This window comes from Calypte anna, chromosome 21 (genome assembly GCF_003957555.1).
Source record: "Calypte anna isolate BGI_N300 chromosome 21, bCalAnn1_v1.p, whole genome shotgun sequence".
Taxonomy (NCBI): Eukaryota; Metazoa; Chordata; class Aves; order Apodiformes; family Trochilidae; genus Calypte; species Calypte anna.
The window spans coordinates 7145287-7171728 of record NC_044266.1 but is presented as its reverse complement, the minus strand read 5'-3'; the positions used below and the strand labels follow the sequence as shown (position 1 = coordinate 7171728).

The following is a 26442-nucleotide window of genomic DNA, read 5'->3' as shown; positions in this document are numbered from 1 at the left end:
TAAAATGTTGGTCTTTCTCAAACATCCACCTCTGATTCCACTTTCAGAACCTGCAGGATACTCTTCCTAAGCTGTATTTGAGAGTTAGCTCTTGCCTAAAGAAAAACCTGACATCAGATTCTTAACAGGAATGTTAATCTGCTGCAGAGTTCCACCCAGATGGAGTGCAATATTCCAAACATGAAAACATTTCTTTTGTTGTGTCCAAAGGATATAATTTCTGATAATGTGCCAGAGGAGCTGGGAAGAGATGAGATAGCATACCTGAAGTAAACTCACTCAGTCTTTCTGCTTGCTGTCTGTCAGATTTTAAATCCACTGTGGCTGGGCCAGTCATCAAGAAGACATTTGTATTCTGCAAGTAGTAACTGATTTCTGATGTGTATCTTGCAATTTGCTCTGAGTTCAGAACATGAACAGACCTGATCTGGCCATCCCTGAGAAGGTTAGTTCTGATACAAGAAAAGAAGCTGACTAAAAACTGCAGAATTTCAGAGCTGAGAGGGACTGGTTTTCTGTAGGATATGATTAATCACCACGTACTGTTTTTGAACAGGCACCATGATCTGACATAATGAAATCATAAAGCCTTTAAAATAATCTCTGTGAGAGAAATGGATGCAGTTCTGATGTACTTTACCCAATGCAAATGCAGTATTTCAAAGTCCTGCACAGAGATGTTGAGTTGGCCTGGTGTATAATAATTTTTAAAAGGCTGAGTGCAAAATTTACATACATCTTTTTCTATTCCAGAGTAAGGCACTGTTGTTGAGAGAGCTCCTGTCCACATCCTTGAATGGAGATACCAGAATGACATAAGCTGTGTACCTAATGGATTTCTCTGTAGCAGTTTAGCAATGCAAATAAGTAACTGGCTATTTTGAAAAGGCAATCTGACATGTCTCAAAGGGAAAAAGAAAATGTAATCTAAAAGAAAAGTTTGCCTTTTCTATGCTGTAGATATTTTAGTATTATGAGAATATTTACCATAGTGCAAATACCAAAATTTAGGTAATGTCTCCTGTTGTGTGTGTGACTGAAAAAAAAAAAAAAGCAAAGAGACCAGAGGAATTGAACAGTTCCAGGCATAGTTTTAATAATGGCTACTTTAATTTTACTTAAAATGTAAGCACTTAATCTTACAGCAAACTATTAGAGCATGTTGTAACTTACCAGTAACCAGAAGCGTATGAAAGGAGTTGGGGAGTGAATGTTTTTTCCATGTCACGCGAAATAATGTTTTAATTTGGAACTTTTGGTAAACTATGAGAGCATAGATTTGATTGAGTCACTTTATGGTCTCTAGAAAGGCTTTCTTTCTGTAAAGATTACATACTGACAGCAACTTTATTTAATGGCTTCCTGTTGGCAGCTCACTTCCTTGTTGATTGAATTTAAGGATGGGCAGAAGAAGCCTCGTTTCAAGTCCCAGGCTTAGATGGCATTTAGCCTGCTCTGTGTGCTAGTGCCAAGGCCAGCAGTTTGAAAAACATGCTGAATAAGTGTCTCTGGTTGGCAAGCACAGCCAGAATTTATCAGATATCAGATCTGTTGATGTCTGTGAGGCAGCATTCCGGCTGGAGTTGTTTTAGCTTATAATTTGGAACATTCCTGTCTTTTGTCACCGAGAATGTTGTAAAGAGAATAAATACTGTTAACAAGAAGTGGAACTTGCAGAGTAGCAGTCTTGTCATCTCACATCAGGATACAGTGGTGTCATGTGGAAGTACTGCCCCAGTGAAACCGTGCTGTGTTGGCACACCAGAACCCAGCACGTTTTACAGTGGCATCAAAAGGACTGGCATCAAAACAGTTAATGAGGCTTCCCACAAGATAAAAGGGCTGTAAGAAATCTTGAGGTTAGTTGTAAAGATGGGGTTATATATTCTTGTTGTTGTAGTGCCTCAGAAATCCACTCATACACCACAGATTATTTAGCAGAAGGATGCTTAATGCACTTTCTAAGGACAGCAGAAGAGGTTGATGCTTACCTAAGGGTTTACAATAAAGCTGTAAACCAAAAGGCAACAGCTGAATACCAGCACAGAACCTGTACTGGTGGGGATTGTAAAGCAGGGGGTTTCAGCACCACTCATTTAATCGTTTCTCAGTTTTGGAAAAGCATCACAGAGGTTTTAAAGTGGGATTGGAAGAGCAACAATAAAGAGTTTTGAGGAGCGTTCACAGAGGTGCCAACAATGTGGTAGATAACACAAAAGTTGTTTGAAAAATTAAGGGTGTGAGGTGGAGGCTACAGTAATTAAGGAGCCCTGATAGTAAGTGAAAGGGGATCAGTAAGATGAGGATAGTGGCATTGAGAGGGAATACCAAAGCCAAGATCTGGAAAACTTGATGAGGGCTGAAAATGAAGATTTGTAAGGACAGAGAACAATACCCTCCAAGCTGACCACCAAGAGAGACAGGAATATAAAGCAGAAATTATTAGATATATCTTTTTAGCTGGGCCCAGCCTCAGTTCTTCACAGCCTCATGTCAACATGCTGAAGAGTCAAACAAGTCAGACCCAGGCACTGCCAGATCCATTGGCTGATAACACTGACGCCAGCAGAAGAGGGTCAGATCCATGCTGTTTGACCTTTATCCCAGTGGGGATTAAATTGATTCTAATTAATAGACTTGGGAATAGATGGGTACCTTGGCAGAGTTTGTAACTAATTTAAATTGTTCATCCTATTAGTTTAGCCATAAACTGTGCATAATTAGGAAAGGATTTTGTGGACAGCCACCCTTATGTTGCCACCTTCTTAATTACAAGTTATTGAACACAGGGCTACAGAGCTTACTTGTTTTGATTAACAGGGGGATTTCTGTTCTCTAACAGTGCCTGAGGAAATATGTCAGTGCTCCACTTATGACAAAAAAGAATGTTTGGAAGTACAACTGCAGCTCTGCTGAAATCAGTTCTGCTGTATGGATGTGCCTGTGCTCAGTGCATAACTCAGTGTAGTTATACTGAGGACACTTAAACACCTTGCTATTAACTTTACCTATTTTGAGGTGGTATAAAAATGAGGCCTGGGAAGATTCTGGGCTGTGATTATCCTCTAGTATGACATACTTTAGCCACAGGTTCAAAAGAGCCTCTGTAGGGGTGGAGTGGCCGTTGGTATGACCTGCCTGAGATATTTTACCCCTTATCTAAGTGAAACCACCATGGAAAATGGGTGTAAATGGAGTTGAATTCTCACTCAGTCACTGTCCCTTGGGCAGCACAGATACCAACTTGCACCAGTTCTCTTTCCCAGTAAATCCTGGGCTCCAATGGCCAGCTAAGTTTCCATGAGTGCAGACTTGGATCAGAAAGTGAAAACTTCACTTGAACAAAATAGTTTTTCAGTATTTCTTAGAAATTTCACTGTGCAACTAATGCCTCCTTGTATACATCGAGGCCTACATTATGAACTCAGGCGTTTCCTCTCAAAAAAACACCAAATTTTAAGTAATTATGATTGTTTCTCCATTCTGAAAATCCTGCCATCCACATTTAGCAGACAGATTTTATGTTGACTACAAACTCAAATTCCTGGTGCCTTACCTCCTAAAAAACCCTGCACCAGTGAGGACAGAACTCAGCTTACTGCCTTAAAGTGAAGAGGTCACGCTTCCAAGTGGAATATTAAAGACATCCAGCTGGTACAAATACTTCTTTCCCAAAGTGGTAATAGAACAGGGCTGGCTCTGACCACAGTGAGCTGTCAGAAATGATGTAAGAACATTTCCAAGGCTCTTGGGAAACACAGGAGTCCTGTCTGACTGAACAGAGTTGTTTGATTTGGGGTTCTGAGATCTGCTGATTGTGCAATGTTGTAGAGTGTTCTTTGTGTTGCTTGTGATTTGACTTTAATCCAGGCCCCTCAGAGACTATTGTCAGTGTTGTGTTTATATTGCAGTTTGGGCTTTGTGGAAGCCAGAGGTTTGCCTCTTTAAAAGCCAAATGTTTTGCTATCAAAGGGGTTTTTTAGGGTTTCATTTCCCTAGATCTGTGACTCTTGCAGACTGCTCTTTATGCTGCAAGGATGTGTGTGTGTGTGCACACCTATGTGTGTGTGTGGGGTCAGTGTGTGTGTAGTGATCAGGCACCTGGCATCTCCTTTACAGCCCAGAGTTCACCAGTGGGTCAGCCAGTTCCTAATGACATCAGTACACTTGTTTACTGCTCCCACAGAGGAAGTGCTGATGGGTTGGACCACTGTCATCAGCCTATTTTAGTGCAGCATTTTGCAAAATAAGAAATTTAGGAAAAGGCATCTTCTATAAATTAATGTTAGTTTCTCTTCCTGACTGAGCTAAGGGAGAAATCAAGAGAAATTTCTAAGCCACTGAAGTTATATTACCAGAGCAATATTTCAGGTTGCCACTGAAATTGGTAGAGCAACTAAATAATCAGAATGCTGGTTAGAAGCTGAAAAAAGATCCATCTCAGAGAGTCAGTAGAATTGGGATGAACTCTTGCAATACATTAAGTCAGAATGTCTCCTTTTGCTCCTAGAATCAGTAAAAATGGTTAAAATACTTTTTATTTGCTTTTGAGTCACAGATCAAAGCCAAGTTGTGTCATTTTTTTTCAGGATCTAAGCTTCTAAGTGCCATTACAACAATGACAAAGCCTTACAGATGCCAGAGCTTGATTTGTGATTGCCTGCCCAGCCCCTCTAGTTTGAACAGGTATCATTGAAACAGAATCTGATTAGAATTGCTTGATAATTTCTGGATAGTAATTACTACAAGTTTTGTTTCTACATTTAGATGCAATTTAATTGACTAGAGCTGTGCTGGTTTTCACATTTTTTTGTGGGCAGGGTAGGTGCTTCATCTAGTGGGAGGTGTCCCTGCCCATTCAGAGGCTTGGACCTAGGTGATCTTTCAAGTCCCACACTTTCTGTGGTTCTTCAAAATGTGTTGAAAGAAATGGCATAATTATTGAAAGACCCTTTTTAGCTGTGTTGTACCCATCTGAGGGATCTCTGGGAGCTTACAATCCTGATTGCCATCCTCCTTCTTTGACTAAATAGGCTGAGAGAGTTAAATATGTCCTGAAAACTGTCATTTGTACAACAGATTAATAGATTTCTGAAATGCTGCCCTGTTGCATAGCAACAGCCACCATTAAAAAATTCCATTTTGAAATGTACATAAAAAGATAGGAAACCAGTTAAGCATTTAAATATTGAAGCTTTCTTCTAAGCAGTATCCTTTATTTCTTTGAGTAAAATACTAATAAGAAAAGCTCCCTCTGACAGTTTTTACATGGTTTTAAAATGGTAACAATTCTTTTTTTTCTACAGGCAAAGAAAGGAGGCTTGTAGGGGAGCCTGTCTGGAGCTGTTGCTGGTGTTCAGTTTATAGATGATTTTAATGTAGGCTGCTTTAACTCTCAATACTTCTCCAGTAGCCTTGTGGGAGAAATTATTTTTTCAGTAAAGAACTGCATCGTGTTATGCAGAGGGATGATCAGGAGTATATTTTTAGGCCTTTCTGGAGAGTAGTTTATGACAGCATTAGAAATGTTATTCATCCTTAGGTTTCCATTTCTGTTTTTGTTGTAAGCCTTTGTCCAGCCTAAGAAATTGGAACAGTTCCTCTGCTTTTTCTTGGAGGTGTTCTTACAAGAGCTGGGGTTGTCTGTCTGCCTGTGTCTTCCTCTGGCTTGTCACTGTTCCTTCTCCACTCATCAGCACTTCTAATACCATTCTAATACCATTTTGTCCACCTTAGTTTTGGATTCTACTAATGTGACAATAAAGCAGAATGCAAAGTCCCCTTGCCTGGTAACAGGGCTACCATGAGATATCACAGATCTGCACAACAGTGAGGAGTGAACTGAGCTCCATGTACCATGGCAGTGATCACAGATTGCTCAAAGTTCAGAAATCAGAGGGCTAATTCAGTTACCTTCTGAGTACAGCATCTGATTGAGAAGATTGTATTAATTATTTTTTTAGTGTAGTTTTATATATTCCCCAGAATAATTAAAGCGCTCGTGATTTAGCTTCAAAGAGAACTGAAGCTGTTGTCAATTAAAACTGATAATTTTTACCCTGAACTGGTAATCCAGCATAATTGATGCTTTTATAAACTACCCAGGGAAATAGCCTTGGGAGTCTCAGAGTGCTGCTGCACTGTCCAGTCTTCTCCACTAGATATTAAATCCACTCAGCATTTCCAGATCAGGCACTCTGTTAAAGAAATTATCTCACAAATACGAAGGCAAACTCTAAAAACTAACCCAGTTCTGTTGGCACCCACTTTGTAGTTCTTCTTTTCCATAAATCTATGTTAGGTCTCACTTGTGCAGTTTGTGCAGACTTTTCAGTTAACTCTTGGTTGAACCAGGCAATTTTAGGAGTTACTTTCACCCAGTCAGGTGATGGAAATAGTTTTTAATTTCACATGTCCCTTGCTTCTAACACTACCCTAACCTAAACTTCTGGTTGCTTTGAGCTTTACAAAAACAAACAGACTTGCTTTCCTTGTGTCACCATAACTTTCTGTCCCAGTAAATGTTTACCTACATTACATGAACATTTAACATGCTACATTAAGGACTCTTTTACTTTGAGAGGTATATGCAATAAGTGAAAACAATAATGCAGCATTTCGGAAGGAAAGCATCTACACAGCAAACCTGAAACTATGTTGAAATGCCCCATTGGACAATGCCATTTTTGTCATGAAGCTCCTGTCAATTCTCTTTTTTTCTTCTCTCTTTTCTTTTTTCCTTTTAAATGTTATTTACTGACTTCCTATGCCCTCATCCTGTCTACTGTGCTTGCAGGACTAAAGGGCTTTCTGCACCTGCATATTTACCCTTCCTACAATTTCCTGAGATTTCTGTGGACATTTTTATATGACTCTGGATTATATGGCTGGCATGCCAAGTAAATGGAGGCGGCAGCACGCTTGTTATTTTTACAGGATGGAATATTATGTTTCTGTTGGTAGATACTGTCAAAGCCTGAGCCTGTCCTCAGATACAGAACTTGAAAAAACTTCCCTTTCTCCCCACGCCCAGATATGCCACTTCTTTCTGCTTTGCAGCCCAAGATTTTTATTGCTGGATATTTCTTTGTGTGCTTTGGTTCCCTGGAGCCAGAGGCCAGTTCTAACACATGGTGTGGCAGACATTCACCATTAAAAAATCTGTCGTTTTTTCCCCCACAAATGCTTCCATGAACCTTTGCAGGGTGACAGCTTGTGGCCACTTGGTGCTTTTGTTGGAACGTGCACTCCGTTTGACCCTGTCCCAGCGTTAATAGGATTGTAAAGGCTGACTCCTGCGTGACCTCTTCTTGCAAACAACCCTAACCCTTCCCCTTCCTCAACGGGTCTGTACAACAGAGCTGAGAAGTGTTGCTCCCAAGGCAGTCTGGAGTCGCAGTTCATGTTGCAGACGAAAGCAATTGGAAAAACCACTGGAAAAAAGTCAGCATGGGGCCACCTGTCCTTAAATAGTCCTGACTGTGAGAACAGTAGGCATTTGTTCACTTCTTTGGGGGGAGCTAAGTCTTCAATGCCTGAATGCAGACAGAAAATGACAGATTTTCTTTCCAAGGAAGGCATCTGAGTAGGGTACAGGTCTTTACATCTCTATGACTTTTAGGTGCTGTTTTGTTTTCTTCAGAGGAGAAAAAAAAAGGTTGATAGGTGTAAAATCAGAATTGGCGGGGTTTTAGGTAAATAATGTTAATCCCACTGAGTGCCAGATCAACACAGAAATAGTAAAAGTTTGGTCTCCAGATGAAAGGAACTGGAATTCACTGCTTTAGTCTCCTTCTGAAGTCTCTACACCTGATTTTTAATCTCATCACTGTATATAACTCCTGGCCTTAACTCACACCAGTTTGTAATAAAGCAATGTTTTGTGTTTACCATGGTGACAGGGTTAAATTTAAAATAAATTCTTATAGTCTAATGTCTTTATAGTTTCTAATACAGGGAAGCTTGTTTGTGAAAAACAGGTTAATGGGTCTACTGTCTATTCCTCCATGTCTATTCCACCTATAATCTTTCTTAGATCCTTCCCTTGAAGCTTTGATATTCATTTTCCACTGTGGGAATTGAGAAAATTTTGCAACTGGCCTGCTTTGTTTGCTTACTTTTTATGCAAGTGTCACTAAGGGGCTGGGTTAAGTATTTTGACCTACTTCAGGCATCAAAAGGTTCTTTTTTCTTTTCTTAAGCAAAGATTGGCTTTTCACACCGAACAGCCACACCTTTCACTCTTCCAGTAATCTGTCTTCAGCATGCCTCTGCCGTGAAGAACTCCTGAAATGACTTGTCTGGTTTTGCCCTGGGGGCAAGAGAGGGAGGGAGAGGGGTGGAGGAGAAAACCCTTATGCCATTGACAAACAAATATATGAAGAATTTGGAGGCTGTAGGCTCCAACCTCCTGTTCTCCTGATATGCAAAACTCGTCCAGGATTATGGGACACACTGGAATTAATTTCTTCCCTGGTCCAACTTTGAGTTTGTACTACCAGCTTTGTAAATACGTGGGGATAAGACTGACATACCTCAGTGGATTATTTACACTCTGTACTTCCTAAAAGCATGCAGGAATGGTCAGTCTTGGGTGCAGAAAAGGCTATCTGTGTTTGAACAAAGGTAGCAGTCTGTGCAATTACAGATACCAGCTGAAACAGAGCAACTTTTGTTCCACGGGAGTAGGCAGGAGGTTGAAAGGGGGAATGAAATGTGTTGACCTACCAACTACTTCCTATCTCTGCTGATCTGAGGTGAGGAGTTGGGGTTGATTTGTGGAGGCAGCAATAATGAGATCAGGCAGGAGGGGCACTCCCTGTAGCACTTTAATCTTTCAGTGTCTTCAAAATGACTCGGAGAATTGCTTCATGAATCGTAAAATGCAAAAATGTTTGGAATGGAAGTTATATCTGCTAATGACAACACGTGCTGCAGTGTTGGAAAAGACTAAGGGTGAGCAATTCTCTACTAAAATGCAACCCAGATAATCCCAGGAGAGTGTCAAGAAATGGCACATCTTCAGTCTCAGAAATGCTTTTGCTGTGGGACACCTTCCCAGTGCTGGTCTAGCTCACAGATAAAGTCTGGCCCAGTGGGTTTGCTGAAGATGGAGTGGCAAATGAATTGATGATGTAAAAGGGCAACATTCCTGTGCTGCTGTTCCCAAAGTGTGATAGTGATAAACTTGGACCAAACAAGTTAAATAGCCTTGTAAATGATGTAAAATTAGCTCTAACCTCATCTCCTGCTCCAATAATATACTTAAGATCCTGGAAGCATAGATCACCTGTGTATATTGTGGTTGATAGCAGCTTCAGTCTAGACCAGTTTACATAAATTCGTGGCTTTACCTGATTTTATGGCAGTTAAAAGCAGAACTCTTATTTGTGTTGCAATGAAAATCAGGATTTAAAGCTGCTGTCAGGTTTGGGGCTTTTGGCCAGTAGCCAGGGCAGGCCTCGACCAGAAAGTCTTGTCTTTAGTACAAGAGCAGCTACAACTTTCCTTCTGAACCCTCTCCGGCCTCGGGGCAGGGTCTCAGTAGCAGATTAAGTCCCGAATGGAAGGAGGCCTCTGGGAGGAAGGCTGCAGGGGCTGCAGCTGAACTGATCCTCCTCAGGCCAGATAAGGAGTTCTGTGCCTTGTCCAGAGGGGAGAAGATCAAGAGGGAAAGGTTTGTTTTGCAGAATCTGCTGGGGTATAAATCCTGGGAGAACTTGCACGGAGCTGGGATGTCACAGCCCCTTCCCTACTTCCCAGTTAATGAAGAGGAGGGCGCGTTCGGCTCCTCTGGCATCATCAATCTATTCTTTCATCTGCCCAGCGGTAGGAAGAGTCCTACCCAGCTGCTGCCCGGGCTCTCCCCAGCAGCCCCGGAGCATAAAACCATTGAACATTCCACCTGCCTCCTGCCTGCCAAGCGCTGGGGTCACCCAGAGGTAAGCAGAGGGCAGGAAGGCTCCCGGAGCCGCCCTGCCGCAGCGGGGATTTGCCGCCTCGCTGGGCTCTTGCCCTCGACAATTTTCTGGTCAGTAACTTTTGGAAAGCAGAGCGTGTCTAGTGCGGTAGGGAGGGGCAGGCAGGAGGGGATGGCAGGAGATGAAGGGGGAGATGAAATAGGGCTCTGGATTCTTTCCAGGATGGAAAAAACTGTTTTGTCCAAGAACTCCAAAACGCAGATTCAATATTCCTCTGCCCACCGTTCAGTGATCACCGAGGGGTGGCTGTGTAACTCCTAACAGGCTCTGCAGTAATGCACCCCGTGTCTCTTCTGTCCTTTATTCCTCTTAATTCTCCTCTGTCCCAGACAGGAGCTTCTGTATTTGTAAGAGTCATTCTCTCCAGGACTCAGCCCCCAGTTGGGACACACTTACTGACAATTTAGAATTAAAAGGGAAGGGGACACAGCCCTGACTCCTGTGTTTACATATTGAAAATTGTGCTTCCTAATAAAATGGACCATTTCCTCAGCTGCAGATCTACACGTGTTACAAATGCAGAGCCCTCAGCTAGGGCAGGATAAAGCTAAATGATGCCTTTCCTGATCTTGACTGAGCAAAGAATAGAATGAGAGCTGCTCACATACTTGTTTGCATGTAAGAGGAAGCGAAATGCTAACTGTGCAGCTTCAGGCCAACAGGAGCTCCGGGGCATCAGCAAAACACAGACCCACAATCAATCACCAGGTCAACAGCAAGCAAAAGGTTTTGTTTAGGAGCACTGAGAACATGTATGAATATCCCTGAGCCTTGAACTGTCTAGTTGAATGGTTTAGTGAGAATGTTACAAATAAAACAACCTTATGACTGCCAAACAGCAAATGGTAAAATGGCAGAGTCTGCAGAAAGGGATGGATTCAGGAGAGCAGAAGGTTGTTGAGGAGGTTTGGAGAAAACCTCAGGAGACAATAGTAGAACAAGCACCTAGGAAAACAGTGGTGAAACTTCTGCAGGCAAGCCAAGATGAACAAAATATTGCCTGTTCAGAAACACTAAGCCAAAGCCTTCTGTGAAGGGAGTTCAGGAGCAACAGAAGCCTTGCTATGAGGCTAATGCAGCAATTCCAAGTTTTGCCTCTCTGAAAGATCTGATGTCCTAGGAGGCTGGAGGGAAACTTGTGCCAATTTAATTTGGCCAGATGTGAGAGAGAAATTGAAAGTCTTACATGATCTTGTAGGAGCAGTCAGGCTTGAGTTTGGACCAAAAGCATTTTCTACTGAGTTTTGAGTTTTATCCCTCTGTAAAAAGTAGCAGAAATGACAGCAGGAAACTTCACTTCCCACTGTGTCACTGGGGAGCCTTCACCTCTCACAAAAGAATGGTCTTTTATTTACTGCTTTTCTTTTACATAGGCTGAAGCCTTCACCTGAGTGTGAACAGTATCAAGGATATGAAAACTTGCCATGGAAAAAAATCAGTCCTGAACTTAATGCTGTCACCAGAATCACCAGCAAGTTCTGTGGCCCAGGTTTTTCTGGGGTCACCTTGCAAGATATGTCTGTAGGATATTGAGGGTCCCAAAGTAACTGTTGGGGCATAAAAAATGTTATGTCCAAGAGTTGCATCACAGACAGATGTTCCTCTGACAGGTTGTCCTTTGCTTAATGTCACGGTTTAACTGAATTCAAACTGTTCAGGCAATTTGGTCAAAATTTGAACTGGCCTCGAGCCAATTAGCTCGGGCCCCACGTTGGGCGCCAATAAATCTGTCACGGTTTAACACTGGCCCGGCAATTAAACCGAATACCAGACGCTCTCTATTAATGTCTCTCTCCTCCTTGATAAAGAAAGGAGAGAGAATAAGGGAGAGAGACTGATGGGTTAGAAACTAAATTACACAACTTTAATGAAGCAGTGATGATAAATAGGAAAAATTACTAAATATATACAAATATACAGGAAAATGGAAACCACATTCCTCCCTCCTTTCCCCCAATAACTCTCACGTCACCACCGAGGCTGCAGGGCAGCCCTGGGAAAGTCCAGGCTGGACTCCTGGAGTCGGCAGCAGTCGGGAACTGGAGGCAGGAACACACAGATATGGGCTGGCATGGATCAGGACCACAGGCAGACAAACAGACGGGATCCTTCCAGGATGCCGGGTGAAGGAAGGGAAGAAGGGAAATCAGGAAATCCAGAAGTCTGGAAATCAATGCTTGGCCCTCATGATGCCTCAGATTTATACTGAGTGTGACGTATATGGGATGGAATACTCTGTTTGGTCAATTCTGGCATCTATCTTGTCTGTTCCTCCCCAAAGGAGGGCTCAGGTGGGACCTCTTTATCCTCCTGGACAGTAAAATGTTTTCCTCAGAGCTGAGCAGTGTCCTTGGCTCTGCACACCAGTCTCCAGCAGTAACTATAAACATCAAGTGTTATCAGTCCTAGAAGCACACACTGTCTGAGAAACTTGCTGTTAATTTCAGCAAGTGCAACTACTTACAAGAGACTTAGCTAAAAGCAAAAGTACAAGACAGAAAATCACCTTTATCCTGGCCCAAACCAGGACATTTAACTATTCTTCCATGTATATTTCCTGATGTTCAGTGCATCAGTGGCAACTCTTGGGAATAAGAGGCTGTGTGGATGTTTGAAATCAAGTGAAGTGAAGAGTGAGGGATCTACTTTTTATTTTGCAATAGCAGTGTGAAATCCTGCTGTGCTAGGCATGTGAGGTCAGTTTCTTGCCTTACTCCCTGTGTCTGACACCTTATTTCTCTTTCTCTCCTCTTCTACCTTCTATCACTTCTCAACGTGTCAGTTATTTAGTGGTTTTAGTGTTTGCATTTGACTGCTCCAGTCCTGCTTAGGGGCTGAAGTTCAAACTGATGGAAGCTCTGTGGGCATCAAACTTGCTGCTTATGGTCAACATTTTGTAATGTTTTTTTTTTAGTCCTCTTTCCACAGAAATGTAGGTTGTGAAAGAGAGAACAAGTAAGTGTGTGTGCTTAGAGTTTACAGTATTTGGTAAATATTTCCTGAAAGCTTGTGAAATTTCTCACATGTTCTTGATTTCAAAGTCTGCAGAGCTGGCATAAGAAATATCACCCAGTCTAGCTTGGAGTTCAGAAGTGAGTAAATAGCCATGAGTTTTACAAGCTTTGTGTAGATGCCAAAGCCTGATGGCCAAGGATGATATGCTGACACTTTTGAAGACAGGCCAGGACATGAGCCAAATTTTTAGCCGTATGCTTTCTCACACTTTTTAAGGCTGGTCACAGCTTTTTCCTTGAAAATTACTTCCCTTGGGATAGGATTTCTCATGAAATGGCTCTGGCATATTTACACACGCTCTGAAGTTTCTGGTTAACCAACTCATTAGTCCTTTGGTGATTTTGAGGATAAATGTCTGTGTCAGTCTGCGTGTGTTTATGTGCACAGATGTGCTGATGATTTATAAATGGGATCAATTGTAACTGAACTCATGTAGGAAATGGTTGAGGATACAGGTACTTTTGGATTTTAGCCTTGCTTAGTTGCACTGGAAGAGATCTTTGACCCTGCCAGAGATTAGTTTTAGTACCAGTTATGAGATAAGCTTAACTAGTCCTAAAAAATAAGCATGTTAAAGCTCTCTGCAAGGGATTTGTAAGGTTTGTTGTGGGGAGGGAATACTGCAGGTCCTAAATTTTTATGTTTACCCTCCTGTTACTATGTTAATTGAGTGATATAATTTAGACTCTTTTTTTTCCCTGCTTTTTTTTAACTTTTGGGAAACCCCAATGAAATGTTTCTTAAATGAAACAAAGCAGCAGGGCTGGCAGTGAAAACACATCAAAGATATTCATCAAATTGTTGAAGTTAGAAGCATGGTTTAATTATTCTAGATTTGAAGCAGAAGTAGATTGACTCTTAACAAAAATTTCTTGCTGCAGATCATCCTGTGGGGTCGAACTGAGAAATGCCTGAAGGAGACCACAGAGGAAATCAGGATGATGGGGACAGAATGCCATTATTTCATTTGTGATGTAGGAAATCGAGAGGAGGTCTATCGGCAGGCCAAAGCTGTGCGGGAAAAGGTTGGTGTCTGTGGAAGTGATGCTGGGAAAAGAATTATCTATCTAGGCAATAACAGATATTCAGGTATTTGTAAAGAGGGATTAGCTGTAACAAGTCATTTGGGTTTTTTGCAGGTGGGTGATATCACTATCCTGGTGAACAATGCTGCTGTGGTCCATGGGAAGAGTCTGATGGACAGCGATGATGATGCACTGCTCAAATCACAACACATAAACACCCTGGGACAGTTCTGGGTAAGATAAGCTCCTTTGTCACTTTGTCCTTTAAGTGAAAGCTTAAAGCCAGTAAGCACTTGACTGCTATTAGGTCTTTCTAAATGATACTTGGTAGAATCAGTCCAACATGAAAGGTAGGAAGAAAAAAATGCGAGGGGCAAAGCCTAAAAAAAAAATAAAATAGATGTTTCCAGTACTAACACAGAATTTGGTGCTATCCTATGCCCATTCTGTGATTTCCAGTAAAGCATCTGATGTCTTTTGAGAAAGTCTGAACTCACAGAGGATGGTTTTCTGTACAATGATGTGTACTGAGCATCAGAGGAGCATGAGGCTGCATAGCTTAGGGAAGAAAGCTAATGGGAAACTCATTACATTCTGAATTAAATGATAGTAATAAAAAAAGAGCTTGTTATTTCATCACTTTGTTGAAAACTTTATCCTCTACAAGAAGTTCCTAAACATATAAAGCATTCTGTTAATACCCTTTATCTGTGGGTACTGCTTACTTATGTGCTAGGAAAGATTTTGTTTTGTTTCTATGCAAACTTTGCCTGTTCAGAATCTCCCAGAAAACGAAAACCAACAAGGTGCTCTCACACTCCTTTCCTAGTAGAAGGAACAGTGCAGTTTGGCTTCTTGTCTCTGTGTCATCTTGTTACTGTTCTTTTTTGTTGTTGTTGTATCTCCCATAAGCAAACCTGTTTTTTTTTTAACTCTGTTGTTCCTCAGACCACCAAAGCCTTCCTGCCCAGGATGCTGGAGTTGCAGAATGGACACATTGTTTGCCTGAACTCTGTCCTGGCCTTGTCAGCCATCCCTGGTGCCATTGACTACTGCACCTCCAAAGCCTCATCCTTTGCCTTTATGGAGAGCCTGACCCTGGGGCTGCTGGACTGTCCTGGAGTGAATGCCACAACAGTCCTGCCCTTCCACACAAGCACAGAGATGTTTCAGGGCATGAGAATCAGGTCAGTCCAGGGGAACTAGAATAAAGCATCTCATTTTAAATGAATCATCAGAATACACTCCTAATTAATGGTTCATTTAGGTAAGAGAATTTGATGTCTCATTTGGCTGCCTGGGAACAGAGGGTCACTCTAGGCCACCTGGGACTCATCAGACTGGTTCCCTCAGTTTGCTGGCATATTCATACAGCCTGCCTGGACTGACAGAGACATTTGCTTCTACAAAGAAAACTGAAAGCTATTTTTCCCTGAGTGTATTTGGACCATATGCAGCCACTAGAAAGGGAGAGCAGGCAGTCTGAAAATTGAGGTAATTCAAAAGGAGCAGCCTACAAATCACTTGAAAATTAACAGTACAAATTCCTTCTTTATTTGTTGAAATACTGAAATCTTTCCCACCAAAAGAAATGACAGCCACTTACTGAAGTCTAGCAGTACCTTCTTTTTACCTCTATGTAGGAGAACAAATTCACAGACTAACAGCTGACCAAATCAATCTTCTAATATGGACAAAATAACCTATTCATACAGTTTGTGCTGTCTTAGTCAAGAAAATATGCAGTGTCCAACTATTGCTGGAGCTAGGAAAAAACCTTATGTTTGGTATTAAAAGCAACAGGGCAGAATATTTGTCTTTCACCTGTCAAGAATTTGAATCAAGCAAAGAGCAACACAGAGGAGGAGGAAAACCATCAACACTGAACAGGCAGCATTTTGGTTTTGGTTTGCATACCATTTAAGAAAATTCCTGAATCAAGGTTCTGAATACACTCTGCCACTTCACCCTAAAGGCACCAGCATGTGAATTCTTAACTGGTTAGCAAACCCAGTAGTACCAGTTGGAACTGGGCTTTCTGCTTTCCAGCTTTCTGGCTGGAACTGGAATGTTTTGCTCCTCCGGGCTAGTAACCAGTGATATTTTAGTGAGTAACAGGACGTGGACAGTCACATGTTAAAGAAGGAGTTTGGTTAACAAATAATTATTTTTATTTTTTACTTTATTTATTCAGGTTCCCTAATCTTTTTCCTCCTCTCAAGCCAGAGACAGTGGCTAGGAGAACAGTAGAAGCTGTTCAGATGAATCAAGCCTTCCTGCTACTTCCATGGACAATGCATGTTCTTGTCATCCTAAAAAGGTAAATATTTCCTTTGCCCAGCAGTTGCTCAGGCAGTTTGGCAAGACTGGCTTAGAGCCCTCCCTGTCTGCCCTCTGAGGGAACCTCAGTGTGACACTGACCCCATATCCAGGATCAGACTGGTTCATCCCTTCCCATGGAAAACAAGCATAGAACTAAAAGGGAGAAAACTCTCTGAGATTCCCTTTGTAGATGTTTTCCTTGAGTATTACTCAATTATGAAACCAGTTTCACTCCCAAAATTTGGATTCCTGAGGTCTGAACTGGTATTTGTATCTAGCAAGTTTTTTAAGATATGCATGTAGTTGATTTTGATTTAGTTAAGCCACTTTTTGAACACAGGGCTACATATTGTAAAGGATTTTTGTACAATAAAGTATGCACATCAGATCTGTATTTAGAGAACACTGCTTCTGTTCAAGCAATGAAACTATTTTAAAAATATTTTTGTATGTGATTAGCACAGGAATTTTAAAGTCCCTAAGGAAAGAAAGTCATAACTTCATATCCTGAAACAACTAGAGGAAGGGAACTTAAAATTGTGTTTCCATGAGAGTTGGCAACTAAAGCCCTTGGAAAACCTACTTCAGTTAGGAACTGAAACAAAGCCATGAGATTTTTGTTGAAAATAATCACAATATTGCATTTCAAACCAGAAAAAATAATTTGCAATAAGTGCTTTGCTCTGAATATAAAATTTGGGATACTCTCAAAAGTTCACAGAAACTCTACAGAATGAAATAGGGCTGATTTCCCTTCTCCTTGATTAATAATTAATTAATAATTTATTTTCTATTACAGTAGGTGTCAGGAAATCAGATCTATATCCATACCTCATGGTAAGGGTGCAACATGCCTCACACAAATGGATGGCAAGTTAACGAGACAACTCAGTTTAAGTTCATGTATTTCAGAGTGCAGGATTCTGCACAATATTTGGGAGGAATTAAACATGATGAGATCTTCCAAGTTACAGTTCTTACAGACATTTTTGCATAAATATTTCTGTAGAGAAAGAGAACTTGATATAATTTTCTCATTTTAGGCCTCCTTGCAGCAGGATAATGACACGTTTTGTCTGTTTGCTCTCCCTAACTGATTTTTGAGAATGTGTGTACTTCTAGATGTGTGTATATAAATGCATATTTACACATCCTCTTATTAGAACAGGCTAAGAGGTTTGTCAGGTCTGCTTACTTTCTTTCTGCTTCTCCTGCAGCATTCTCCCTCAGGCAGCACTTGAAGAAATCCACAAGTTTTCTGGGAGCTACACCTGCATGAACACTTTTAAGGGACGAACATAAACTTGGTGCTGCAGAGACTGTTCTTCAGCTAAGCCAACACAAGCATGAAAATCCTGACAAGACTCTGAATCAGCAGTCTTGGCTTTTAGCCTGTTCATGTGACTTGCACTGCTCTGAGGCAACACATTTCTTGCAGGTCATATCCATAGTAACATGACCTTTGCACAGGATTGAATGACTAGACTATGGACCCTTGGAAAGAAAAACAAAAAGTGTGAAATGTTTGTATGATGTTTAATTCTTTAGAGTTCGTTTGTTAAAGCTAATCATAGATTTAAGATGTAATTTTTGTTTCTAAAGTGTCTGTGGGCTGTCTCTGCTGAGAGGCAGCACATTGCATCCCATCCCTCATCCCCTCTCTCCAGAGGAGCAGCAGTTACCAACTGCTACTGGTTTCATTTCAGCTTTTTGAATGGGGAACTTAAAAACTCCTTTGAAGAGCTAAGTTATGGACATTTAGTGGAAGCTTCCTTCCCTTCCTTCCCTTCCTTCATTTTACATCTGCTGATGAAGCTGTGCTCAGCTCACATCAGGGAAGGTGCAAACTGTGGAGAGATGTTTTCTTTGGTAAAGGCCACCCAGGACTTCTGTCTGGAAGGACTATGCTGTCTGATTTCACCTGTGAAGGCTGGAGAGGAATGCTCAGTCAGAAGAGCAGACAGTTTGAATAATGGAAGATTCTGTCACTGAACTCCTATGTGAAATTTAATTGTCTTTCTGAATATTTTTGTTCATTCATGATAAAATATATATATATATTTTTAGCATTAATCCCAGATTGCCACACGTGTAGGCAGCATCCCACTGGGGATGAACTAAATCTAGAACTAAAACTAGAGCCTGCTTGTACAAACATACACTCACTGACTTAATCCATGCAGAGGAAAATCCATTGTATCAGTCTGCAGACTGAAGTAAGTGAATAATGCTCTAAAAATAGAAGAGACAGAACTGTAGTGTGCATGAAATGTGAAGTTTGGAAGCACAGTTAGCAAAGACCTGATTAAATGCACGAAGAATTCAACTGGGAATGTTCCCATTGTTTTTAGGGACATTGAATCAGGTCCTGATCAGCCAAAAGTGATAAATACTGCTTGGACTGAAATGCCAGAGCAGCTAGACATTATTTATTTTTGTAATGATATATTCTCTGTGACAGCCTAGTAAGAACAACACTGCATTCCTATGCCAGATGCAGTGTGCAGCACTAGGCATTGTAATGTCATTGAAACATTGGAACACTGCTAAAAGAGGAATTAATATAATTGTAATACAAGGAAAGTAGCAAGCTTAACTGGAGAACACCTGAAAGCAGCACCTCCAGGGAGGCCAGGTGGTTAAAGGAGTGAATTTAGGGCTTCTGACTTGAATGTGGGGCTTTTCCATACCTGTCCTGTGTGACCTGGGGCAAGCTGCATAATTTCAAGGTGCACCTTGACCTGCAGAGGAGATACTTCTAGTGTTTCCCTACCTCAAAAGTTTTAAGTCTAGCTACCTAAATGTTTGTCAAAAGCTCAGCAAATTCACATGGAAAATGCTATAGAAAGGAGAAGCAGTATTCAAGAGGAAAAAAAACCCCATACACCAAATTATACAGCTTCCTAAGGAAATCTGAGTTACAGCAGAAAAACTGTGAGCTAGAAATAACCCCCTTGGCTCTGCCATGTAAAATGTCGACCAACAATGTAGGTCCAGCTGAGCCTGGCTGCAAACCAGGAGGTAAATCTCTTCCTGCACAGCTTAGGGTGAAGAGATTGCCAAAAGTGCCATTGATGCAACCCCTCTGCTGCATGGATGTTTTGAGGAACTCTTGTATCTGGGTCAGTGCTTTCCTTCAGAGTGCAGAAGATAGAAGCTGTAACACTGTGCCAGCTTTAGAAAGGTTTCTTACAATGGAGTTTTGTTTTGAATTCCTAAATGTCTGAGGCTTTCTGGAGAGAACGAAAAGAAACTTTGATCTCTGTGATTTTGAAGCCCACCCTAATATATGCTTTCAGCTTTATTTTTTTGTAAATTTTCTCAGAAGAAAACTAGAAAACTAGTTCAATGAAAACACAAATTCAATGAAGGGAGAATCCTTCCAGGATCTGCAGTAATAGTGAAGGTACCATATTTATCAAGAGATGGGTGGGAGGGGAAGGGATGATGATATGTACCTCCCCTTATGCACTCTAATCCTTTCTGGTTCCTCATTAATCACAGCCAAGCATGCCAGGATCATAGATTTAAGAGCTAACAGGATTGGTGAAAAAGGGCACCCTGCAGTGCACCCTTAAATTAAACCTTTATGCTGAGATTCTGTTCATTGATGACATCCTAATGTAAGAAGTGAGGTAAAAACCTAATACACATATTGAAATTATCTCCCCACTCACCCCCAAATCCTGCCCCTTGGCTGAATCTGCTCTTTTCCTGCACTGCATAAAAGCTACTCCCTGTCTTCAGAGGTTGTCTCACATACTCCGTGCTATTGATTTCTTTCTAACGAATATAAACAAGTCAGAATGTAGCTGAGACTCTTACCATCTCCCTCTTCTCACACACACACACAAACCTTGCCTCTCTCTTCCCCTCAGGGTCTCTGAGCAGACAGCAGGTCAAATAGCAGTCACAGTGGGGGAGAGGTATGCAGCAAACAGCAGAGAGGAAAACATTGACTTTGCTTTTCAGATAGTGAGGAAGAGTTGGGTAAGAGACTTTCTTCTCTCCTGAGTGTTGCAAGACAGAATGCTCTCCATCCAGTAAGCTACTTGAAAACTGGATGGATGCTTTTGAAAACTTTTTTTTTTTTTACAGAAAGGCTCCTCCGGAATGCCTGCTGAGGTCTCCTGTCCTTTTCACATAAGGTTAGTATTGGGCAATTTTGAAGAGCTGCAAATATGGACAAGCTTTGTTGAAGCCTAAGGCCTTCTCAAAGGCATTTCCGCCCTTTGACTTATTTTAATTTTGGTTTTCCCTGCTCTCTCCACTGCCTCCTGCTTCCCACTGCACAATTATTTTTTTTTCTTCTGTTTTCCTATGTCATTACTGCACTTTCAGTGCCACCATCTTGAAGCCAGATGTCATACAGAGTCTGGAGTAAATCTAAATCGGGGTATATATTTATTATTCTGCTGGAGAAATCTCAGTGAAGCTGTAGAAACAGGTCACAGAAATTTCATATGAAATTTGCTAAGCTCTTGCAGTTTGATTTGCTTCAGTCTATGAAGAAGTAAAAAACCCTTTACTGTATTTTTGTGCAAGAGGTTGCTTCTGATTTAAAATTGGAATAATAGAGAAATTTTTTGCCATTTTGGGAAATATGTTCTCCTGATAGTAAAAAAAAAAAATATTTAAATGGGAGGATTTTTCAGTTCCAGGTGTTTTCAGAGGCCAGTGTTTGCACAAAGTAATTTTCATAATTAGGCAGGGCAGGGAGAGAAGGACTCCTTTGTAAGTAAATCTGATTCCTTATGTTCAATATCTGATACTGTCTTTTGGTTTTGATGAGAAAAAAAAAAAAATCATGTTCCCTCTTGCACCCTTGGTGAACTTTAAAAAGGCCCTTCCAGCTGTGGCCCTGCTCAGGATGAGGAGTGAGGTGTGGAAGTGGGAACTGTACCCTACCTGTGTGGGCACTGTTGTGTTGAGGTTAAAAAGTGACAAAGTCCAACCCTAGGTTTCTTCTAGAACGTCACCGAAAGTGCCTGGGCAAGTGATTCTGATGTTTGCAAAGAGAAACTTGTTGTACTTTTATGTAATGTGTTAATTAGTGTGGGTGGATATGATCAGATCTAGTCTTGCGAGCCTTTCAGACAACTCCCTGAACACTCCCACCTTCAGATATTAGCAGAGAGCTCTGCACTTGCCAAATCTGAAAACACAGCAACAGACTCGGTGCAGGCAGAGCCTAAGTGGGGGCATTTGTTTCAAAGAGAACACATCTGTTTTTAGCAGACATTTCATTTGGCTCAGTGTTTTCCTCTAGCTGAAATGCAACTGTTGAGAAAAGAATACAGGCTGACCTTGGATCAGCTACTTTGTTTTTATTTCTTCATGTGGCTTTAATAAACTTAATATGGGTGACAGCCACTTTTTTGACAGCACTTGCTCATACTAGGGGTAAAGGAAGATTATGTCAAATGTAATATTTTTCCTTTTTCACCAACCAACAGCCCTGAGAATCAGAATATTCTGCACTGCCCCTGGAGCTCTCACCTCCCTGGTGCTGGGATCCTGCAGCCTTAGTACTGGGTCGAGACTAAGTGAAAGGCATCGGGTTGAGGCAGCAGGTACAGACACAGGACACAAGTGTTACCAGTACCAGGGAAGGTACCTCCTGCTCCTGGCATCTTTTCTTGAAACATAACACCCTCTTCTGCTTCTGCAACAGATCCCTCAAGCTGACACTTGAGCAGAAACAGGTACTGATCCAGCCCGTGTGGACTGGTGCAGTGGAAAAGCACAGACCTCTGATGAGACAATTTATATCTTCACACCTTCCCAAGGAGTCCAAACTTATTATTTCTTTATGCTTGCTCTTGCTATGGGCATCGTGACAGTAACGTGGGGGGAAAAAAAAATCAAGGGGACTGCATACACTGATTTTTCTGCATAAATCTAGAAAAGAACAGTTCCTCTTTAAGGGAAGAAAGCATTCCAATTTGAGCTTGACAGTGGCCCAAGAGAAAAAAAAAAAAAAAAGGAGGACAGATCTAATCTTAGGTAGGATTTGGTGGCCCCAGACACCATGAAGTTATTCCTGAACTTACAGAATAACAGTAGCCTGTGATTTCCATCCAAATACACAGTCTGTAAGAGATGGGTGGTGTTATTCCTGCTCATTTATGGGTCACCATGCCCTAAAATGCAGTCCATTAACTTTGTAGCTTGCTGGCTCAGAACACCCCACTACACCAGTCACTGCTTGCTTTCTCTGGAGTTTTTTTGAGGAAAGGAAAGCAGCCCATATATGTAAAACCAAGCAAGGGTCAGTTTGACTCACCACTCACTTTTTCCTAGCCAGCTGCAAGAGCCATCTATCATGCCTAGGTATTACCAGGACATGTGATTCTCATGTTAGTAATCATTCTGACCTAGTGCTACTATATAGGTGTGGTTCAGTTTTCTGAACCTCAGGCTTTTTTCTGATGCAAAAGCATTTTTTTTTTTTTATTTTCTTTATCCTAGAGAATTGTCTCTATTGTACAGGCTTTCCACAGACAGGCATCCTAGGTATAAGATTTCATTAATGAAATCATAATTAAAAGAATAGAAAAGTGAAAAGCTGCTGTTGGATATCTTCTCCAAGTATCTTCTTCCCCAAGCAATGAAGAATAAATGCAGATTATTACTAAGGCAAAGGTTTAAAAAACATGTTAATCAAATTAAATATGGCCTTGAATTTCTTTAGGAGGGATCTGATGCTGACAGGAAAACAACTCTTTATAAAAAGTGTTGATGTCCTGCAGCAAAAGTTGCTACATACATGTTAAAAATACAAAGAACTCATGTACAGACATCTATTTTTAATAATTCAGTAGAATACTCTGCTTCCATCATCGCAGGGTTATAGCACTGAGCCTTCTGACCTCATTTTGTTTTGAACATAGAGTCAATGCATCTTCATTCCACTTCTAAAAGTAGGTTGACCAATACAGCTCTCCTCTGTTCAAGCAGATTTCAAAATTGTAAGTTTTCTTAGGTAAAAACTGTAATTTTTAAAACTCAGACAAGTATTCCTCACAGCTCTCATTCTCCACAGCATTTCAGAAACCAATCTTAATTCTTCCAAACATTTAAGCCCAGTATTTAGGAGCAGTGAAACGTGGTCACGTTTCAGGTGTTGCAGTCTGGGAGGCAGCAATGCAGTTCTCAGGATTTCCCTTTAAAAACCTCTTCATCTTATCAGTCAGATTTGCCAGTGGCTCTTAATGGCACACGATAGAGGAAGTTATATTCTATCTTTCTTTTTCAGTGAACTGAGTTCTTGTAAATGAACTCTTGGAGAAGACCTTCTTTTGAAGGAGCCACAGGAGCCGTGCTGAGTTTATTTTAGTTGGGTTTATATTAGGTCTGATTTTTGCTGATCCCTTCATTTTTCATCATTTTGTCTGTCTCTTCCAATTGTTCCTGTTGGGGAGGACTGTGTTTTGACAGTTTCAGAGCTAAAATGCTGTGTATGCAGATTATTCATCTCGGCGCCTTCCCTTCAGGCAGTCTCTCACCTGTGTGTGCCTGTCCCCACACCTCAAACATGAACAAACTGCCCTAAATATCTTTGAGATTAGCTTCCTCTAAAGCATTAAGCATACCAAAAGCCCAATAGTTCTTCCTGACAAGTTGGTAACTGCATATTCTTTCTAACACCTACAGGATCTGAATTTGAGCTAGGAAGCACTGGTCATGGTTGGCCAGAAAGTCCCCTTAACCATCCAGGGGGAATCCTAAGCTAAAAGTCAAGCAATGAAAGGAAGGTTTGCTGAAACAATAGATGCATGAAAAGTCCAGAGTGCAAAGGTGCAACACTCCCTGCTTTCTGGGACAAAGAATGGAACTGTAGGTCTAGTGGTGTTTACAGATCTGTAAAGTAGAAAATAAACAGCCAGATGGGCACAGGAACCCTTTCCGCCTGTCTTACTAATGGAAAAATGGTGGAAGTTCTGAACTGTAGGGTATCCAGCACTGCTGCTTGATTTCTTCTGATAATTTCCCATTCAGGAATATTAAAAAATATTGTTCTAATCATACCTAAAAGTGTCCTTTTGCAGTTTAATGTAATGCCATGTGGGATATGCTCCAAGGCTGGCTGGGCCACTGTTACTCTGGTGATCTTCATTACAGCTGGCAGAACTCTTTGACAGGGGCAATCCTTGCTGTAAAATTAGCCAGGTTTCTTTCACTTGATTTTTAAATAGACTTCTTTCAAAATTTCATTTATCGAATACTTTATGTACTTCATGGTTCTCAGGCAATGATTTGCTTGCAAGCTGTTCACCACAACTGCCACTTGGAGAGCTTGCCATTCATTAATGTCAGGTTTTCCTGGGGAACTGGCCATCCAAACCACATGGTGGCTTTGCTTTCCCCTGCCTGGATGCCTTCCAATCCCACAGAAAGCTTTCTAGGGGCTCCAGTATGTCTGAGGATGACTGTGAGATGGCTTCTGGCAACAGCATTAATGCAAATGCATACTTGAATGCGTTCTCATGACATATTCCAATTTTGTGATCAAAAACGTGCTTATAGACATTTTCAAGGGGAAAAAAACTAACTTGGGATTCTGTCAAAAGTGCATTTGCCTTATAGCAGCAAATATTCACAGTTCTGCTTTGTTTCTTTCACTGGATTCACTTCTCTCCTAGCCTCAGATTATTGAGGGTAAAAAAATCAAACTGTGCTGATTCTGGGAATAGTTAATTAATATGAAAGTGACCTCCTGTCATCAGGGCATGGTGTATTTCCATACAAGTGGAATGGTACTATGATTTTTTTGGGATTTTGAACCCTTAGTTCCTTTAAAAGAAAAAAAAAACAAACCATAAGTGGAATAAAACTGTATTGCCACTTAAATTTGGAAAGTGAGCAAATGTAGAAATGTAGAAAAGGAGCAGAATGTCTGAAAGCCATGAGGACACAGGTGCATCAGCTGAAAGGCTGTGCTTGCTGATGAGATAATGCAATTCACCTGATGTTCATCTTCTCCCATTTCCCTTGAGTACAGATCTGAAAATCCTGTATCAAAACTGCACACATAGTATTTTAACTATTAACTATTTTAACCTTTGCAAGCCTTGCACTACCAGAGCACTTCAGTTTCTATTTTATACCTAGGGCAAGGGTGAAAAAGAAAACTAGAGTCTTGCCTGGTGTCACAGAATGAGACAATATATGAATGCACTGATAATATAACCCTAAAATAATAAAAAAAAAAATTAAAATCACTCTAAAGCCTTGGTGTGACAGCATCCTGGATCAGCTATTCCTGGCCTGAAGTTCAGAGGCAAGAGCCATGCCCACTGCCAGAACCCAGGTTGGACAAAACATGGTATTTGCCCATGAATTGTTGTTCTGGATAGACAAACCCTAGCAGCGAGTTTGTAACGAGGTTTTCACACTTGTACTTGACCCTTTGGATTACAGCTTCCTCTTCATGCCACCATTCAACATTTCCATGTCTTAACACAAAACAAGGTTTGAAAACCTGGCCCGATGGTTCCTCCCTGCCAGGGGTGTTTTGGGGGAAGGTACCTGCTGTGCTAAATTGGCCCAGAAGTGTGAAGGCTCTGAGGATTTAATTGCAGATTTGTTTGCTTGGGAGCACTGAGGATAGATTTTTTTTTTTCCCCTGGACCCTTCAGCAATCGTAGCCTTTGTTTGCATTTTTCTGTGGTATGTGTTTACTGTTCATTTGTGTAGCACATGCTGTGAGAAATAAGCCATTATGTTGGTATTTCTTTTCCTCTCTCCTGCTTTCATTCTTTTTACTCCCTTTCAGAATCCTTACAATTCCTTTCATTATTTGATGTTAACAGGACAAAAGAAATAAATACTTGAAAGAAGATACAAGCTGTGTTTCTGTTTTACTTTGGAGCTGCTGTGGTAACTGAATACCACTCTGCAAGGTCAAGGAAAAAAAAAAATAAAAAAAAAAAAAGAGAAAAAAAGAAAACTGCCAGAAAACCTCAGTGTTCAACCCACAGGTTGCATTGCCTATTGTAAAGCAATTTTCAGCCCACATGCCTGAAGAGCCGAACACTTGCTCTGTAAATCTCCGAGTGTTTCATATAGTTTCCTTGTCATGTGGCCATTAAGTTTTA

The 26442-nt window shown here is 41.1% G+C and overlaps 1 protein-coding gene across 7 annotated transcripts in view; it reads left to right on the top strand.

Annotated features, from left to right (window-relative positions):
* Nucleotides 1-25545, top strand: part of DHRS3 (dehydrogenase/reductase 3) — a 32368-nt gene extending 6823 nt beyond the window's left edge. For 4 of the 7 annotated variants that reach the window (XM_008491185.2, XM_030463450.1, XM_030463448.1 and 1 more), the window contains exons 2-6: nt 13877-14020; nt 14135-14254; nt 14969-15207; nt 16215-16340; nt 17560-25545. In XM_008491185.2, coding sequence (XP_008489407.1) covers nt 13877-14020; nt 14135-14254; nt 14969-15207; nt 16215-16340; nt 17560-17644 — 714 coding nt within the window. In that variant the 3' untranslated portion in view covers nt 17645-25545. Of the gene's footprint in view, nt 1-4620; nt 4687-9847; nt 9942-10012; nt 10031-13876; nt 14021-14134; nt 14255-14968; nt 15208-16214; nt 16341-17559 lie in introns of those variants that run through there. The other 3 variants (XM_030463449.1, XM_030463447.1, XM_030463452.1) reach the window with 3 other exon arrangements.
* Nucleotides 25546-26442: the final 897 nt, after the last annotated feature.